This window comes from Eriocheir sinensis, chromosome 57 (assembly GCF_024679095.1).
Source record: "Eriocheir sinensis breed Jianghai 21 chromosome 57, ASM2467909v1, whole genome shotgun sequence".
In the NCBI taxonomy this organism is placed as follows: Eukaryota; Metazoa; Arthropoda; class Malacostraca; order Decapoda; family Varunidae; genus Eriocheir; species Eriocheir sinensis.
Genome location: NC_066565.1, coordinates 5723799 through 5743320, shown reverse-complemented (window position 1 = coordinate 5743320; position 19522 = coordinate 5723799). Strand labels below are relative to the sequence as shown.

Below are 19522 nucleotides of genomic sequence, written 5' to 3'. Positions count from 1 at the left end.
CAGACACTGAACATGGAGATTAGTGATTGTCGTCCTTAATTTCTCTATGAAGGGGAAACTCGATACATGAAAATTACGTTCATTTAGTTTCTGTACGATCAACAAACCTTAAAGAAGACTAATGCTCGTTGTCCTTAATTTCTCTAGACAAACACTGTACACCGGGTATTCAATATATGCAAGTTCGAAAAATGCAAATTCACTCATATGCGACTAACCTAAATGTGCCAAGTTTTCGTTTTATGCGAGAAAAATCCGCTACGTATGATGCGAGTAGTGGCGCTGGTGTGGCTGGTCGGTGAGGTATGGTGGCCGACTCACACTAGAGGGCGGCGGGTGCAAGTGTTTCCCCGCACTTTCCTGGCCTATAATTAACCTTTCCCTCCCTCTGATCCTAAAGTTAATCCTCAGGTAGCTAATTATCGGCTTAAATCATACTCTTCGGGTGTGTCTCCCCGGAAGCAATCTTTAGTGTTTTAGTGCTTTAGTATTGTGAAATGGTGCCGGAGTAAATAGTTAGAGGGTTCGAAAACGGGTCGTGGAACATAGCCCCCTATAATTAATGGGATGATAGGTTCGATATATGCGAAGTCACATTATGCGAGCTTTTTGCAGAACGGAACCCTCGCATATCACGTATACCTGGTGTACTAGTAAATTAATGTCCATATTTGGTTCGGAAATTTACTAGAAACATCATCAATGGCTCTTTTTCTCCCTCCTCTCTTACTTATGGGGTTGGACGGGCTGTGTGTCTCACCAACCGTTGCCAGATTGTCGTACTCAGAGCATAGTATTTACCAGTATCTGACGCCTAACTATTGCCAAGAAACATCAGTATCTAAGTCTTTTAACGATAACCATAAATGAGTTTCGTTATTGGAGCCCGGAAGACAGTTTAGGGGTAGGAAGTCGGGAAATATAATCGCCTAACTATTGCCAAGAAACACCAGGATCTAAATCTTTTAACAATAAACATAAATGAGTTTTGTTATTGGAGCCCGAAAGACAGTGTTGGGGTAGGAAGTCGAGAAATATAATCGCCTAACTATTGCCAAGAAACACCAGGATCTAACTCTTTCAACGATAACCATAAATGAGTTTTGTTATTGGAGCCCAGAAGACAGTTTAGGGGTAGGAAGTCGAGAAATATAATCGGCTAACTATTGCCAAGAAACACCAGGATCTGTCTTTTAACAATAACCATAAATGAGTTTCGTTATTGGAGCCCGGAAGACAGTTTTGGGGTAGGAAGTAGAGAAATATAATCGGCTAACCATTGCCAAGAAACACCAGGATCTAACTCTTTCAACGATAACCATAAATGAGTTTCGTTATTGGAGCCCAGAAGTCAGTTTTGGGGTAGGAAGTCGAGAAATATAATCGGCTAACCATTGCCAAGAAACATCAGGATCTAAGTCTTTAAACGATAACCATAAATGAGTTTCGTTATTGGAGCCCAGAAGACAGTTTAGGGGTAGGAAGTTGGGAAATATAATCGCCTAACCATTGCCAAGAAACACCAGGATCTAAATCTTTCAACGATAACCATAAATGAGTCTCGTTATTGGCACCCAGAAGACAGTTTAGGGGTAGGAAGTCAGGAAATATAATCGGCTAACTATTGCCAAGAAACACCAGGATCTAACTTTTTCAACGATAACCATAAATGAGTTTCGTTATTGGAGCCCGGAAGACAGTTTAGGGGTAGGAAGTCAGGAAATATAATCGGCTAACTATTGCCAAGAAACACCAGGATCTAACTTTTTCAACGATAACCATAAATGAGTTTCGTTATTGGAGCCCGGAAGACAGTGTTGGGGTAGGAAGTCGGGAAACATAATCGGCTGAGTACGACAATCTGGCAACGCTCTCTCACCTAACCTAAGCATTCATAACATTATCCTGCCACATCCTTAAAGGGGCGACCAGGTGACTTGTCTTGGCTCCAGGCATAGCGACCTCGACATAACATAAGCAAGGTGGCTGCGGACTGATGGTGGTAGTGGGCGTTGTTTTGTGTGTGTTCGTGTGTGTGTGTGTGGTAGTGGTAGTGGTAGTAGTTCTGGTGGTGGTGGTTGATTGTTTTTCGGTTGTTTGTTTACTTGCTTTTTCTGGTTGTTTTAGTGGATTTTTTTTCTGTATTTTGGTGTTGTATATAATTTTGTTTTTTTCTTTTTTTGTTGTTGTTAGAAAGCATGTTTGCCTTGTATATTCTCTTAGTTGGTGAGTTATGTTTTTAATCTCTTTCTTTCATGTCAAAATATATTCACTAATTCAACAGTGTCAGTATATCTCTGTTAACTATTATCTACTATTCCTTGCAAGTATTTCAATTAAGCAAAGTCAATGAATACTCAACTAATCATATTTTACTTAAGAACTTCAGTATACTTTTTTGAATGCAGGGACGGCAAGTATTTCAATTAAGCCAAGTCAGTGAATACTCAACTAATCATATTTTACTTAAGAACTTCAATATACTTTTTTGAATGCAGGGACGGCAAGTATTTCAATTAAGCCAAGTCATTGAATACTCAACTAATCATATTTTACTTAAGAACTTCAATGTACTTTTTTGAATGCAGGGACAGCAAGTATTTCAATTAAGCCAAGTCATTGAATACTCAACTAATTATATTTTACTTAAGAACTTCAATGTACTTTTTTGAATGCAGGGACGGCAAGTATTTCATTAAGCCAAGTCAGTGAATACTCAACTAATCATATTTTGCTTAAGAACTTCAATGTACTTTTTTGAATGCAGGGACGTTCCAGTATCAACATTTCTACTTGTCCTCAATAGCCGTGCATCAGTTGTCTGTTAATCTTACTGACCAAATATCAAGTGGCCAAAGAAGACAGAAGCTCAGTTTTTCTATTAGTTTGCTCTGATATAAATAAACAAGAAAAATGTGTATGGTATAATCTTTTCCGAGAACAGATAATTTTTGTTGTCAGGGTGAAATGGCGACTTTTTATCTATGACTGTCTATAAATTTAAAAAATCCTTTGACTTATAACATTTTGAAGTTTTGAGATACATAGTTACTCATCATTTTTTAGTCTTAGCAAGAAACGAGAATTTTTTTTTTATCATTTAAATTGCACCGTTTGTATCTGGGCTTGTCAGTGAATTTCAGAAACCCTTTAAACTCTAACAATTTGCATTAAAGGTAGTTACTGATTACTTTTTAGTCAAATCAGCACTCCTCTAAATTGACGACCTTCATTTGACTTCACAATCTGGTGTTAAACTCACACATGAATCTCTAGTCGACTGAATCCTTCTTTTATGTGGATACTCATTTGTTTTTTGTGAGGGCTTACAGTTTTGTGGTGATTTAGGTTTGTTGTCAGTCAGTGGCTAAATTTTGACAACTGTACTTAATTTTGACTATTTTGACTCCATTCTACGTAATTTTGACTCCATTCTACATAATTTTGACTCCATTCTACGTAATTTTGACTCCATTCTACATAATTTTGACTCCATTCTACGTAATTTTGACTCCATTCTACATAATTTTGACTCCATTCTACGTAATTTTGACTCCATTCTACATAATTTTGACTCCATTCTACGTAATTTTGACTCCATTCTACGTAATTTTGACTCCATTCTACATAATTTTGACTCCATTCTACGTAATTTTGACTCCATTCTACGTAATTTTGACTCCATTCTACATAATATTGACTCCATTCTACATAATATTGACTCCATTCTACATAATTTTGACTCCATTCTTCATAATTTTGACTCCATTCTACGTAATTTTGACTCCATTCTTCATAATATTGACTCCATTCTACATAATTTTGACTCCATTCTACATAATTTTGACTCCATTCTACATAATATTGACTCCATTCTACATAATTTTGACTCCATTCTACATAATTTTGACTCCATTCTTCATAATTTTGACTCCATTCTACGTAATATTGACTCCATTCTTCATAATTTTGACTTCACTTTTCATGATTTTGACTTCACTTTTTAATTTCGACTTCACTTCACTTTTTAATTTTGACTTCACTTTTTAATTTTGACTTCACTTTTCAATTTTGACTTCACTTTTCATGATTTTGACTTCACTTTTCATGATTTTGACTTCACTTTTCAATTTTGACTTCACTTTTCATGATTTTGACTTCACTTTTCAATTTTGACTTCACTTTTCATGATTTTGACTTCACTTTTCAATTTTGACTTCACTTTTCAATTTTGACTTCACTTTTCATGATTTTGACTTCACTTTTTAATTTTGACTTCACTTTTCAATTTTGACTTCACTTTTCATGATTTTGACTTCACTTTTCAATTTTGACTTCACTTTTCAATTTTGACTTCACTTTTCATGATTTTGACTTCACTTTTTAATTTTGACTTCACTTTTTAATATTTACTTCACTTTTTAATTTTGACTTCACTTTTTAATATTTACTTCACTTTTCATAATTTTGACTTCACTTTTTAATATTTACTTCACTTTTCATAATTTTGACTCCACTTTTTAATATTTACTTCACTTTTCATAATTTTGACTTCACTTTTTAATATTTACTTCACTTTTCATAATTTTGACTCCACTTTTTAATATTTACTTCACTTTTCATAATTTTGACTTCACTTTTTAATATTTACTTCACTTTTTAATTTTGACTTCACTTTTTAATATTTACTTCACTTTTCATAATTTTGACTTCACTTTTTAATATTTACTTCACTTTTTAATTTTGACTTCACTTTTCATGACTTTGACTTCACTTTTTAATATTTACTTCACTTTTTAATTTTGACTTCACTTTTTAATATTTACTTCACTTTTCATAATTTTGACTCCACTTTTTAATATTTACTTCACTTTTCATAATTTTGACTCCACTTTTTAATATTTACTTCACTTTTTAATTTTTACTTCACTTTTCATGACTTTGACTTCACTTTTTAATATTTACTTCACTTTTTAATTTTGACTTCACTTTTCATGACTTTGACTTCACTTTTTAATATTTACTTCACTTTTCATAATTTTGACTTCACTTTTTAATTTCGACTTCACTTTTCATAATTTCGACCACTTTTTAATTTTGACTTCACTATTTAATTTTGACTCCACTTTTTAATTTTGACTTCACTTTTCATAATTTTGACTTAAGTTTTTAATTCCGACTTCACTTTTCATGATTTTGACTTCACTTTTTAATTCTGACTTCACTTTTTAATTTTGACTCCACTTTTTATTTTCAACTTCACTTTTCATGATTTTGACCACTTTTTAATTTTGACCACTTTTTAATTTGACTCCACTTTTTAATTTTGACTTCACTTTTCATAATTTTGACACCACTTTTTAATATTTACTTCACTTTTCATAATTTTGACTTCACCTTTCACATTTCCGATCATAAAAAATTGAGGTTCAGCTTTTCCATGGCCACTTGATGTCACCTTGAATATACACTAACCTATTTTTGTTCCCCTTCCCTCCCCCTTCTTACCTCAATCCCTCCCCTTCTTATGCTACCTTCTCCCCATCCTCCCCTTACCCAACCTAACCTTACCTAACCTAATTTAACCCATCCATTTTATCACCTCTGTCTCACCCTTCCTAACCCTTACCTTAACTTATCCTGCCCAACCTAACCTTACCTAACCAAACCTAAATCTTATCTAACCTAACCTAACCTTACCTAACCCAACCTGACCTTACCTAACCTAACTTAACTATATCCAACCTTATCCAACCTTACCCAACACCCCAAATCACCCCACACAACCTTATCTATCCTTGTCCAACCTAACCTTACCTAACCTAACTTAACCATACCCAACCTTACCCAACCCTATCCAACCTAACCCAACTCAAACACACCCAAACCAACCCCACACAACCTAACCTAACTTAACCATACCCAACTTTACCCAACCCTATCCAACCTAACCCAACCCAAACCCAACCACACAACCTAACCTAACCTAACCCAACCTATCCTAACCTTACCTAACTTAACCATACCCAACTTTACCCAACCCTATCCAACCTAACCCAACCCAAACCCAACCACACAACCTAACCTAACCCAACCCAACCTATCCTAACCTTACCTAACTTAACCATACCCAACTTTACCCAACCTGACCCAACCCGACCCAATACCCCAAACCACCCCAAACACTCGCGGCACACAGCTGGAACTCTGCGCCAACATACTCGGGGACATTCTGGACGTCCTGCGCATGATGGACATAGGGCCGGTGTACGAGGATGTGGGTCTGCTGTCCATCCGAGTGCTGGAGGATATCCTGGCCATCGTGGCGAGGCAAGGAGACATCTCGCTGGTAAGTGTGCTGGTGCTGTTTGTTTGGGTGTGTGGGTGTCAGATTCTTAACCCATGCCTGTCAAGCTACTGTGGTGTCTTGCCATAAGATTTTGCGTTACAGACCATAAGTTTGTGTATAAAAAACGTAAGACTTGACAGGTATGTTAACCCCTTCACTACGGCCGGGCCAAAACAGCGCCCCGCGTCGTATCCAAGATCGCCGCGCATGCCAAATTTCAAACGTCACTGTTGAATATAACAAGTTTTCAGCCATAATCTCAACATAATCATCATGTATTATATATGAAAACATGCAGAATTAAATGGTGCACATAAAGAAACTCACTACGACTGGGCCAAAACAGCACCACGCGCCATATCCGGGATCGCTGTGCGCGCCAAATTTCAAATGTTGCTATTGAATACAACAAGTTTTCACCATAATCTCAACATAATCATCATGTATTATATATGAAAGCATGCAGAATTAAATGGTATTCTTAACCCGGTAGCAGCGATGGGCCAAATTTGTGGCTTTACCGTGTAGCAGCGACGGGCCAAATTTGTGCCATGATATAAACCCCCCAAAATAGATGATACATAATCTGATCACAAATGCTTTGATATATATTATGAAATGGTTTGTGTGAGTGATGATTTTTTCTCATTATTCTTGCTTAGAGGGACCATTAAGAAACATGATCCCCGCTGCTACCGGGTTAAACATTTAGTCGCTCAAGCACACATTTTTCTGTCTATCATTTCCTCCTCCTTTTCATCATCATCACCTTTATCTCCTCCTCAGTTTCATTTTTCTTATTTTCTTATTTTTTTTCATGCTCAGTATTGTCCCTGTCTGTATCAAATGGTGTAAGATTAGATTGTGTTCCTAGTTCAGTGTATCATTGAGGTTTAGGTTCGATTTTGTTTGTGTCGTTTCAGGTTAGGTTAGGGTTGCTTCTGTATCATTTAGGGTAAGGTTAGATTCTGTCCCTCTGCATCAATTAGGGTTAGATTCGGTTTTGTTACTGTGTGTCATTTAGCATTAGGTTAACCCTTCAACACGAGGATGCGTATACTGTGTCCTTGCGTGCCCTGTACCATATCCCAGGACGCGCATACTGTGTCCTGGCTCGCTTTAGCCAATACACGAGTTATTTTATCTCTATATTTATGCTTACATCTCAAAAGTATCAATTAATTTATGTTTCTTTATGTGCACCATTTAATTCTGCATGTTTTCATTACAATACATGATGATTATGTTGAGTTTATGGCTGAAAACTTGTTATATTCAATAGCGACATTTGAAATTTGGCACGCTCGGCGATCCCGGATAAGGCGCTGTTTTGGCCCGGCTGTAGTGAAGGGGTTAAGGTTCCTGCTGTATCATTTAGGGTACGGTTAGGTTCTGTTTCTCTACGTCAATTCAGGTTATGTTCGGTTATGTTTCCGTCATTAAAGATTAGGTTAGGGTAAGTCTCACCACCCCCCCCACCCCCCCCACCGCAGGGCCAGTACGTGAGCATCCTGGTGTCGTTGCTGCGGCAGATGGAGGACCGTCACTACCACACCTTCCTCAACCGCTTCGAGGACCCGGAACACCTCTCCTTCTTCCTGCTGGAGCTCCTCAAGGTCATCAACAGGCTGGCCGAGCACCCCGTCTTCCCCTCCGACTGGGCCGAGATGATCCTCCTGCAGAACAAGTGAGGAGGAGGAGGAGGAGGAGGAGGAAGAAGTACAGGATGATGGGAAGTTGGATTTATGAGGGAGGAGGAGGAAGAGAAGAAGGTGGAGGTAGAATAACAGGAAGAGGAGGAGGAGGAGGAGGAGGAAGAAGAACAGGATGATGGGAATTTGTATTTATGAGGGAGGAGGAGGAGGAAGAGAAGGAGAAGGTGGAGATAGAATGACCGGAGGAGGAGGAGGAAGAAGAACAGGATGATGGGAAGTTTGATTTATGAGGGAGGAGGAGGAAGAAGAGAAGGAGAAGGTGGAGGTAGAATAACAGGAGGAGGAGGAGGAGGAGGAAGAATATGTATAGTGCCTGAAAGCTTGTAATGAACAGCATCTGGCTCAGGGATATTATTGGAACTCATCGCAAGGGAGGAAGGAAGGAAGGAAGGGAGAGCTTATAGAAAAGTCACCCAACTGTCACCAATTCTTAGCATGATCGTAAATGTGTGAAAGTGCCTCATAGAAAGGTCACAGGGAACAGGATATCATTGGCTCATAAGGGACAAGGTCTGGCATATGGATATCATTGGAACTGCTCTCAAGGAAGGAAGGAAGGAAGGAAGGGAGAGCTTGTAAAAGTATCAACTAACTGTCGCCATTTCTTGCAGTGTGTTCGTGAATGTGCTGAAGCAGTGCGCCAAGGTCATCGAGGAGAAGCTGCTGGAGCCCTTCAAGGAGAAAGTGTGGAGTGAATTCTTCAAAACAGCCATCAACTTCACCGCTCAGGTAAGACATTGTTGGTGGTAGCGAGTGTTCCAAGTGCTAATCGGTTCACGGATGGAGAAAGTCATATCCGCCAGGGTTACTGTATTTGGACAAACTTACAGAGGTCATCGACATAGACAAGACACTAAGAAAAGGTGTTTGTTTGTGTATGCGTTTATGTGAATGTTGTGAAGTGTGGGTGACATTTTAAGTGTTCTGGCGCAGGTGAGTGTTTATAGTGGCGCCATCTTGTGTTGCGAGTGTTATTCTACCTTTTTCCCTTAGTTTTAGATCATTTCCAATTGATTAATGCAATAAAAAAAATTTGATAGGGGCTCGGGATTGAGGTGAAAAAAAAAGCTCAAAAATAACGCAGGGCTGCACGGGTTAAACCTTTCCTTCATTCCCCTCAACCTCCTTCATCACGCACCTTCCCTCTCACCCACAGCCGTCACTCCAGCTGGCGAACTTCACATCAAACAAGAGGAACAAGATCTTGACGCGTTACGGCGACATGAGGCGAGAGATTGCCCTGGTGGTGAAGTCTCAGTGGTCCAAACTGGGTGAGTGGCTGGCAGGAGGAGGAGGAGAGGAGAGGAGAGGAGAGGAAGGAAGAGGAGAGGAAGGAAGCGAAGAGGAAGGAAGAGGAGAGGAGAGGAGAGGAAGGAAGAGAAGAGGAAGGAAGAGAAGAGGAAGGCAGAGGAGAGAAGAGAAGAGAAGAGGAAAGGAGAGGAAGGAAGAGGAGGAGAGGAAGGAAGAGGAGGAGAAGAAGGAAGGAAGAGGAGAGGAGAAGGAAGAGGAGAGGAGACAGGAGAACAAGAATTAGGACACAAAGAAAGAGGAATATGAGGGAGTTGGGGATTAGGAGGAAGATAAGGAAAGCAGAAATAGCAGAAGTAGTAGTAGTTGTAGTAGTGAAAAGTAATATTTCTACAACACCTTCCAGTGAAATTTATTTGGCACGGAGGAGGATTCAATATTTATTTTTCTGGGTGTAAGGGTGGACAGGAAGGCTCAGTACTGTTTGTTAGGGGGACAGGATGAAGGGAGGAGGATTGGGTATTTATTTGCCAGGGTGTGAGGGTGGACAGGAAGGCTCAGTACTGTTTGTTAGGGGGACAGGATGAAGGGAGGAGGATTGGGTATTTATTTTCCAGGGTGTGAGGGTGGACAGGAAGGCTCAGAACTGTTTGTTGGGGTGACAGGATGAAGGGAGGATTGGGTATTTAGTTTCCAGGGTGTGAGGGTGGACAGGAAGGCTCAGAACTGTTTGTTAGGGTGACAGGATGAAGGGAGGATTGGGTATTTAGTTTCCAGGGTGTGAGGGTGGACAGGAAGGCTCAGAACTGTTTGTTAGGGTGACAGGATGAAGGGAGGATTGGGTATTTAGTTTCCAGGGTGTGAGGGTGGACAGGAAGGCTCAGAACTGTTTGTTAGGGTGACAGGATGAAGGGAGGATTGGGTATTTAGTTTCCAGGGTGTGAGGGTGGACAGGAAGGCTCAGTACTGTTTGTTAGGGTGACAGGATGAAGGGAGGATTGGGTATTTAGTTTCCAGGGTGTGAGGGTGGACAGGAAGGCTCAGTACTGTTTGTTAGGGGGACAGGATGAAGGGAGGAGGATTGGGTATTTAGTTTCCAGGGTGTGAGGGTGGACAGGAAGGCTCAGTACTGTTTGTTTGGGGGACAGGATGAAGGGAGGATTGGGTATTTATTTTCCAGGGTGTGAGGGTGGACAGGAAGGCTCAGTACTGTTTGTTGGGGGGACAGGGTGAAGGGAGGATTGGGTATTTAGTTTCCAGGGTGTGAGGGTGGACAGGAAGGCTCAGTACTGTTTGTTAGGGGGACAGGATGAAGGGAGGAGGATTGGGTATTTATTTTCCAGGGTGTGAGGGTGGACAGGAAGGCTCAGTACTGTTTGTTAGGGGGACAGGGTGAAGGGAGGAGGATTGGGTATTTATTTTCCAGGGTGTGAGGGTGGACAGGAAGGCTCAGAACTGTTTGTTAGGGTGACAGGATGAAGGGAGGAGGATTGGGTATTTAGTTTCCAGGGTGTGAGGGTGGACAGGAAGGCTCAGAACTGTTTGTTAGGGTGACAGGATGAAGGGAGGATTGGGTATTTAGTTTCCAGGGTGTGAGGGTGGACAGGAAGGCTCAGTACTGTTTGTTAGGGGACAGGATGAAGGAGGAGGATTGGGTATTTATTTTCCAGGGTGTGAGGGTGGACAGGAAGGCTCAGTACTGTTTGTTAGGGGGACAGGGTGAAGGGAGGAGGATTGGGTATTTATTTTCCAGGGTGTGAGGGTGGACAGGAAGGCTCAGAACTGTTTGTTAGGGTGACAGGATGAAGGGAGGAGGATTGGGTATTTAGTTTCCAGGGTGTGAGGGTGGACAGGAAGGCTCAGAACTGTTTGTTAGGGGGACAGGATGAAGGGAGGAGGATTGGGTATTTAGTTTCCAGGGTGTGAGGGTGGACAGGAAGGCTCAGAACTGTTTGTTAGGGTGACAGGATGAAGGGAGGAGGATTGGGTATTTAGTTTCCAGGGTGTGAGGGTGGACAGGAAGGCTCAGTACTGTTTGTTGGAGATGCAAGGTGAAGGGACGTTAGAGGTGATTAGTATTGTTTCCAGACTTCAAATACGTACCAGTGTGTATGCAAGCCATCAGCCGCACAACACCTATTTCTACATTGATTATAACAACAATAACAAACACAATAGTAGCAGCCTAACCAACTTGACCAAGACGAACGACAACAACACCATTGACCTGTCCGGCCCCATAAGGGAAACGAACGTAGAAGAAAAGGATATCAGTGACCTAACCTCCCTCGTATTCCTCACCACCCCAGGGAATGAAAATAATAACAAGCATAGTAATTGTAATGTAGCCCTACCCTATGCCCCTGTCCACCCAGAAGTAAATGGGTACCAGGTATTAATCGGGGGTTGTGTCCCGTCTCCTATAATTCCTTTCCCTTCTGTCTCTCTCCGGCATATGACCACAGATGTTGCGCCGACTAAACGAAACTTTCCAACTTGTAGCCTAACCCCCGCCCCTTTCCTCCACACCCCCAGAGGAGTACAAGATCCAGTTCGTGCCAGGTCCAAGCTGCCAGACGTCAATGGTTGGTCCGTTCCTGCGTATGACCATGTTGTCGGACACCGAGCTCCGCCGTGCCACCATCCCCCTCTTCTTCAGCATGATGGTCTGTGAGTTCTATTCCATCGACGAGAAGGGGAAGGAGTCAGGGAAGGTCAAGGTGAGTCTGCCCGCCCTTCCATGACGTGAAAAATACCTCTCAACTTATGGCTTATTTTATTTATTTATGAGACGAGATCTTGATGTATAGGGAAGGAGCGTTGTTTTGTATTTCCCTTGGGAGGATGGAGGTAAAAGGTTAGGGAAAATGTGACACTGTGCTCATTATCTTACTTTTAGGTTGAGGTTGAACTATTAACGCACAAAAAAGAATTATAGGAAAAGGGATGATGTCACTTAAGCCTTATTGTTTTACCATGTCAATGATGTACGGGTTAACAGCCTTACCCCACCACCACCCACGCTCACCCCTCCCACCCCGACCCCCACCCACTGTTGCCATTACACAGCCTTCCTGCTCACCCCTCCACCCCCACCCCCACCCACTGTTGCCATTCTCTACTTACACAGCCTTCCCACCCACCCCTCCACCCCCACCACCACCCACTGTTGCCATTCTCTACTTACACAGCCTTCCCACTCACCCCTCCACCCCCACCACCACCACTGTTGCCATTACTTACACAGCCTTCCCACCCACCCCTCCACCCCCACCCCCACCCACTGTTGCCATTCTCTACTTACACAGCCTTCCCACTCACCCCTCCACCCCCACCTCCACCCACTGTTGCCATTCTCTACTTACACAGCCTTCCCACTCACCCCTCCACCCCACCACCACCCACTGTTGCCATTCTCACTTACACAGCCTTCCCACCCACCCTCCACCCCACCTCCACCCACTGTTGCCATTCTCTACCCACAGCCTTCCCACTCACCCTCCCACCCCCACCTCCACCCACTGTTGCCATTCTCTACTTACACAGCCTTCCCACCCACCCCTCCACCCCACCTCCACCCACTGTTGCCATTCTCTACTTACACAGCCTTCCCACTCACCCCTCCCACCCCCACCTCCACCCACTGTTGCCATTCTCACTTACACAGCCTTCCCACTCACCCCTCCACCCACTGTTGCCATTCTCACTTACACAGCCTTCCCACTCACCCCTCCACCCCCACCTCCACCCACTGTTGCCATTCTCTACTTACACAGCCTACCCACTCACCCCTCCCACCCCCACCACCACCCACTGTTGCCATTCTCTACTTACACAGCCTTCCCACCCACCCCTCCCACCCCCACCCACTGTTGCCATTCTCTACTTACACAGCCTACCCACTCAACCCCTCCACCCACTGTTTCCATTACACAGCCTTCCCACTCACCCTCCACCCCCCACAGCACCTGACTAACGAGATGCTGGAGAAACTGGATGAGCTGGTTGAGATGGGCCATGGGGACGAACACTAACGGGACCTCTTAAAGACGCTGATCGGTAGCCTGTGCGAGAGCCACAAGTCGCTGCAGAAGAAGGGCAGCAAACTTGTCTCCACGGTGACCCAGCTCCTCGACCGCCTCCTCCAGTACAGGATGGTCATGAACACGCCAGACAACTCCATCGAAACGCGCATGGGCTGCATCGTGAACCTGCTGGTGCGTGTGTGTGTGTGTGTGTGTGTGTGTGTGTGTGTATAGAAAGAAATGGATTTATTAGTATTAGTGTATAGATAGATAAACTTTTGTGTGTGTGTGCGTGTGTGTGTGTGTATTTGCTTAGTTGTGACATATGAGAAAAGACCTATGTTCACGCTGTCCTGTCTCCATATCCTCTCTTATCCAATTGTGTGTGTGTGTGTGTGTGTGTGTGTGTGTTTACCTAGTTGTAGTATACAGGATTTTGGCTAAGTTTATGTTTTCCTTAGATACACTCTCTCTCTCTCTCATACACACACCCTTGTCATTCTGTTCTCTCTCTCTCCCTTCAACTCCCTTACTCACACCCTTTCTCTCTCTCCTCTCTCCCCATCAACTCCTCCTCACACCACACCCTTCTCTCTCTCTCTCCCAGGACTTCTACTCCAAGATCAACCGCAAGGAACTCTATCTCCGCTATGTCTACAAGCTCTGCAAGTTGCACCTCGACTGCGACAACTACACCGAGGCGAGCTACTCCCTAATGCTGCACTCCAACCTGCTCTCGTGGACCCCGGCACCCCTCGGCCCGTCGCTGAAGTCACCCTTGCACGACACGGTGACGACCCACAATGAACTGAAGGAGAGGCTCTACGAGGACATCATTGTGTACTTTGATAAGGGAAAGGTGAGTGAATAGGGCGGCTGTGTGTATGTGCCTAGTTGTAGTTTATTTATTTATTTGTTTATTTATTTTTTACAACGGAGACTGCTCAAGGACAACAAAAAGAGTGCTTGAAAAAAAAAAAACGCTACTCACCGCTCAAATAAATGTACCTAGTTGTAATTATTTATTTATTTATTTATTTATTTATTTATTTTTTACAACGAAGGAGATGGCTCAAGGACAACAAAAAGAGTGCTTAAAAAAAAAAAAAAAAAAACGTTACTGCTCCCATAAATACCTAGTTGTAATTATTTTTTTTATACAATGAAGGAGGCTGCTCAAGGGCAACAAAGAGTGCTTAAAAAAAAATAAAATAAACGTTACAGCTCCCATAAATACCTAGTTGTAATTTTTTTTTTTATACAACGAAGGAGACTGCTCAAGGCCAACAAAAAGTGCAAAAAAAAAAAAAAAAAAGCCCGCTACTCACCGCCCCATAATAGACAAGAGTAAAGAGTGCCCAAAAGAGAGGACAGTTTTGGGTGTAGAGGTCTGAGCTAGACTCGTGTGGTCCCGTTTCCGTTTCCCGAAGCCATTTCTCTGCTTTCCTTCACTTAATGATTCTTTTCTTTTTTTTCCTCTCCCGATTCAGACATTTTTAAGATACATTTCACTGCAGCCGTCCCTCAAATAGTACGGTTTCCAGTAGTTCGGTTTTATGTGGATTTTCTAAGATTTTTTTAGGATTTTTAAATTTCTTGACGAGCAGGAAATTTTAAAATCCTTAAAGATCTTCCATGACAATCCGTATAAAACCGAAACCAAACTGTTGGAAACCGTACTATTTGAGGGTCGACTGTATAATCTTCAGTTCCTTTTATTGTGATGATAATGTGTGTGTGTGTGTGTGTGTGTGTGTGTGTGTGTGTGTATTTTTACAACAAAGGCAGCTCAAGGGCACAAAAAAAAAAAAAATAATAAAAAAAGCCCGTGTGTATGTGTGTGTGTGTGTGTGTGTGTATGTGTGTGTGTGTGTGTGTGTGTGTATAGTTTTAGTATACATTAGTTAACATCAGCCTGTGTTGTCTGCCATATCTTTTTTTTTTTTTTTTTATTTTTTTTTTTTTTAACAGCAGAGGAAGCAGATCAAGGGTAAGAAATATGAGGGAAAATTAATGAAAAATAAGCCCGCAATTTGCTGCTCCCACAAAAGGCGCTCTGAGGGGTATCCAAAATAGAGGCTAACTTCGGAGGGAGAGGTGTCCTGATACCCTCCTCTCCTGTTATCCACCTGTGTTTTGAATCCATGAACGTTCCTAACTCTGATATCTCTCCATCCAGACTGCCCCAAGTATCAGTGACTATTGCAGAAGCCAAACATCTTTAGTTCCTCTGTTCACCTTGTTTCCCTTGGGCCCCATTCACACTGTGCTGACTCTGGGCAGGGGGCTTCGTGGTGCAGTGGTTAGCACACTCAGCTCACAACCGAGAGAGCCCGGGTTCAATTCCTGGGCGGAGTGGAAAAAAATGGGCAGCTTTTTCGATACCCTATGCCCCTGTCCACCCAGCAGTGAATGGGTATCAGATATTAATTTGGGGTTGTGTCCTGTCTCCTGGGGTCTGTTTCCTTCTCCTATAATTCCTTCCCCCTCTTGTCTTTCTCCGGCATATGATCACAGAATCTGATGTTGCGCCGACTAAACGAAACTTTCCAACTTTTCCGACTCTGGGCCTCGACAACCCAGCGACTTTTGGGCCCCCTTCACGCTGTGCCGACTCAGCATCCGGCGATCGTTTCTAGACCTCTTTCCGACCCTGTGCGACCCAACATTTCACACCCAAGACCTTGTGTGCCCTGAATCACTGGGTTGTCATGGCCCAGAGTTGGCACAGTGTGAATGGGGGCTAAGTTTACGCCCATGTCCCTTCATCCTTCCACTACACATCACGGCACTTTCCACTCATGCCTTGCTCCCTCCACCACGGACACAGACGTTGGGAAATAGTGTAACCCCTTTTTCCCTTCACCCCCTTTCCAGATGTGGGAGGAGGCGCTGAAGCTATGCAAGGAGATGGTCAAATACTACGAGGTTGAGTGTTATGACTATGAGAAGCTGTCCGAGCTGTTGATACGCATGGCCGCCTTCTACAAGAACATCATGAACCCTCAGATGCTACGCCCGGAGCCAAACTACTTCAGGGTTGCTTACTACGGCAGAGGCTTCCCGGCTTTCCTGCAGAACAAGGTGGGGGTGGGCGGTTTCTTGTGTCGGTATTCTTTGATGCAGGGCGGGACAGGACAAGATGAGGTTAACACAAATCCTTAACCCGTCTGCTGCGATTGGTACGGATTTGGCTTTCATTGGTAGCCTGGTAACATATACTCCCAGGTCTTTCTCTGCTTCTGTGGTGGATAGTGGAGTGTTTCCCATGTGGTATTGGTGTGCTGGATATCCCCTCCCAAGGTGCAGGACTATACATTTTACTTCATTGAATTGTAGCAGCCACTTTTTGTTCCATTCCTGTAGCTTAGTGAGATCTTCTGGTAGGAAATCCGCAGTCAAGAGGTTAAGACTGCACCCAAGTAAATACAGCTGGGTAGGTAATCACATGCAATCCACAGGTGTTTGTGTACCGCGGGAACGGGTACGAGCGCCTGGAGGACTTCACCCGCCGCATCCGTGACCAGTTCCCAAACGCTGAGCTGATGACCAAACTCACGCCGCCCAGCGAAGAGGCCAAGGAATCACCCCACCAGTGTAAGCTTTATAAGACCTTTTCCTGATTTACAAGTCATATAAAACTACTTTGTGTATTTCCTTTTTTCACGGTATTTAACTTCAGCGAAAATCCTAAAAATGCCCAGCCAAAGCCAAGGGTCAGAGCTGTAGATGATGACTTACCTAACAGAGTATAAGGTTGTCAATAGTTTAATGGTATGGTAGGATGGAGTGACATTGGTTGGTTCTAGGTTAGATTTGTGGTGGTGGTGGTTGTACAGTGATGATGGTGGTGGTGATGATGATGAAGTGCAGTTGCAGGTGACGTGTGGGTTTAGTGGATGTTGATTTAAGTTCATTGTTCCTTCCTTAAGTGGACTCATCATTATCGCTCTGCACTCCATTTCCTGTATTCCTGTTTTCTTGCATCAGGAAGGAAGGAGGGAAGGAGGGAAGGAAGAGGAGGGAGGGAGAGAGGAAAGGGAGGAAGGAGAGGGAGGAAGGAGGGAGAGAGGAAAGGGAGGAAGGAGAGGGAGGAGGGAGGGAGGGAAAGAGGGCAATGAATGAAAGGAGAAAAAAAAAACAGGAAGACGAATGCAAGAGGAGGAGGAGGAAGAGGAAGGAAGGAAGAGAGGAAGGAGGAGGACGCAGAGAAGAAAGGGGGAAGGCATTAACGAGCAAAACCGACAGGAGGAGGAGGAGGAGGAGGAGGGTCGTATTACAAGTTGAATCCAAGAAGTTTCGGGTCCCTACAGAGTTCGGGATGAAGAACTCTGTAGGGACCCGAAACTTCATGGATTGGACTTGTAATACGGCCCCTAAACTGGCCTTTGTAGAGACCCAAAACTTCTCGAATTTGACTTGTAATACGGCCCCTAAACTGACCTCTGTAGGGACCCAAAACTTCATGGATTGGACTTGTAATACGGCCCCTAAACTGACCTTTGTAGGGACCCAAAACTTCATGGATTGGACTTGTGTCGGCCCCTAAACTGACCTCTGTAGGGACCCAAAACTTCATGGATTGGACTTGTAATACGGCCCCTAAACTGACCTTTGTAGGGACCCAAAACTTCATGGATTGGACTTGTAATACGGCCCCTAAACTGACCTTTGTAGGGACCCAAAACTTCATGGATTGGACTTGTAATACAGCCCCTAAACTGACCTTTGTAGGGACCCAAAACTTCATGGATTGGACTTATAATACAGCCCCTAAACTGACCTTTGTAGGGACCCAAAACTTCATGGATTGGACTTGTAATACGGCCCCTAAACTGACCTTTGTAGGGACCCAAAACTTCATGAATTGGACTTATAATACAGCCCCTAAACTGACCTTTGTAGGGACCCAAAACTTCATGGATTGGACTTGTAATACAGCCCCTAAACTGACCTTTGTAGGGACCCAAAACTTCATGGATTGGACTTGTAATACAGCCCCTAAACTGACCTTTGTAGAGACCCAAAACTTCATGGATTGGACTTATAATACGGCCCCTAAACTGACCTTTGTAGGGACCCAAAACTTCATGGATTGGACTTGTAATACGGCCCCTAAACTGACCTTTGTAGGGATCCAAAACTTCATGGATTGGACTTGTAATACGGCCCCTAAACTGACCTTTGTAGGGACCCAAAACTTCATGGATTGGACTTATGTCGGCCCTAAACTGACCTTTGTAGGGACCCAAAACTTCATGGATTGGACTTGTAATACAGCCCCTAAACTGACCTTTGTAGAGACCCAAAACTTCATGGATTGGACTTGTAATACGGCCCCTAAAATGACCTTTGTAGAGACCCAAAACTTCTCGAATTTGACTTGTAATATGGCCCCTAAACTGACCTTTGTAAGGACCCAAAACTTCATGGATTGGACTTGTAATACGGCCCCTAAACTGACCTTTGTAGGGACCAGAAACCTCATGAATTGGACTTATAATACAGCCTCTAAACTGACCTTTGTAGGGACCCAAACCTTCATGGATTGGACTTGTAATACAGCCTCTAAACTGACCTTTGTAAGGACCCAAAACTTCATGGATTGGACTTATAATACAGCCTCTAAACTGACCTTTGTAGGGACCCAAACCTTCATGGATTGGACTTGTAATACAGCCTCTAAACTGACCTTTGTAAGGACCCAAAACTTCATGGATTGGACTTATAATACAGCCTCTAAACTGACCTTTGTAGGGACCAGAAACCTCATGAATTGGACTTATAATACAGCCCCTAAACTGGCCTTTGTAGGGACCCAAACCTTCATGGATTGGACTTGTAATACGGCCCCTAAACTGACCTTTGTAGAGACCCAAAACTTCATGGATTGGACTTATAATACGGCCCCTGAACTGACCTTTGTAGAGACCCAAAACATCATGGATTGGACTTGTAGTACAGCCCCTGAACTGACCTTTGTAGAGACCCAAAACTTCATGGATTGGACTTGTAGTACGGCCCTTAAACTGACCTTTGTAGAGACCCAAAACTTCATGGATTGGACTTGTAATACGGCCCCTAAACTGACCTCTGTAGGGACCCGAAACTTCTCGAATTTGACTTGTAATACGGCCCAAAAACTATCATTATTATTATTATTATTATTATTATTATTATTATTA

The 19522-nt window shown here is 43.1% G+C and overlaps 2 protein-coding genes across 5 annotated transcripts in view; both read left to right on the top strand.

Annotated features, from left to right (window-relative positions):
* LOC126984723 (dedicator of cytokinesis protein 1-like) overlaps positions 1 to 13425 on the top strand; it is a 64342-nt gene extending 50917 nt beyond the window's left edge. For both annotated transcript variants that reach the window (XM_050838727.1, XM_050838726.1), the window contains 6 exons: positions 6200 to 6349; positions 7843 to 8036; positions 8676 to 8793; positions 9221 to 9335; positions 11848 to 12032; positions 13278 to 13425. In XM_050838727.1, coding sequence (XP_050694684.1) covers positions 6200 to 6349; positions 7843 to 8036; positions 8676 to 8793; positions 9221 to 9335; positions 11848 to 12032; positions 13278 to 13346 — 831 coding nt within the window. In that variant the 3' untranslated portion in view covers positions 13347 to 13425. The remainder of the gene's footprint in view (positions 1 to 6199; positions 6350 to 7842; positions 8037 to 8675; positions 8794 to 9220; positions 9336 to 11847; positions 12033 to 13277) is intronic.
* The window catches only part of LOC126984724 (dedicator of cytokinesis protein 5-like), a 38951-nt gene continuing 32816 nt past the window's right edge, over positions 13388 to 19522 (top strand). For all 3 annotated transcript variants that reach the window (XM_050838731.1, XM_050838729.1, XM_050838728.1), the window contains exons 1-4: positions 13388 to 13529; positions 13945 to 14196; positions 16215 to 16421; positions 16799 to 16934. In XM_050838731.1, the coding sequence (XP_050694688.1) occupies positions 13467 to 13529; positions 13945 to 14196; positions 16215 to 16421; positions 16799 to 16934 (658 nt within the window). In that variant the 5' untranslated portion in view covers positions 13388 to 13466. The remainder of the gene's footprint in view (positions 13530 to 13944; positions 14197 to 16214; positions 16422 to 16798; positions 16935 to 19522) is intronic.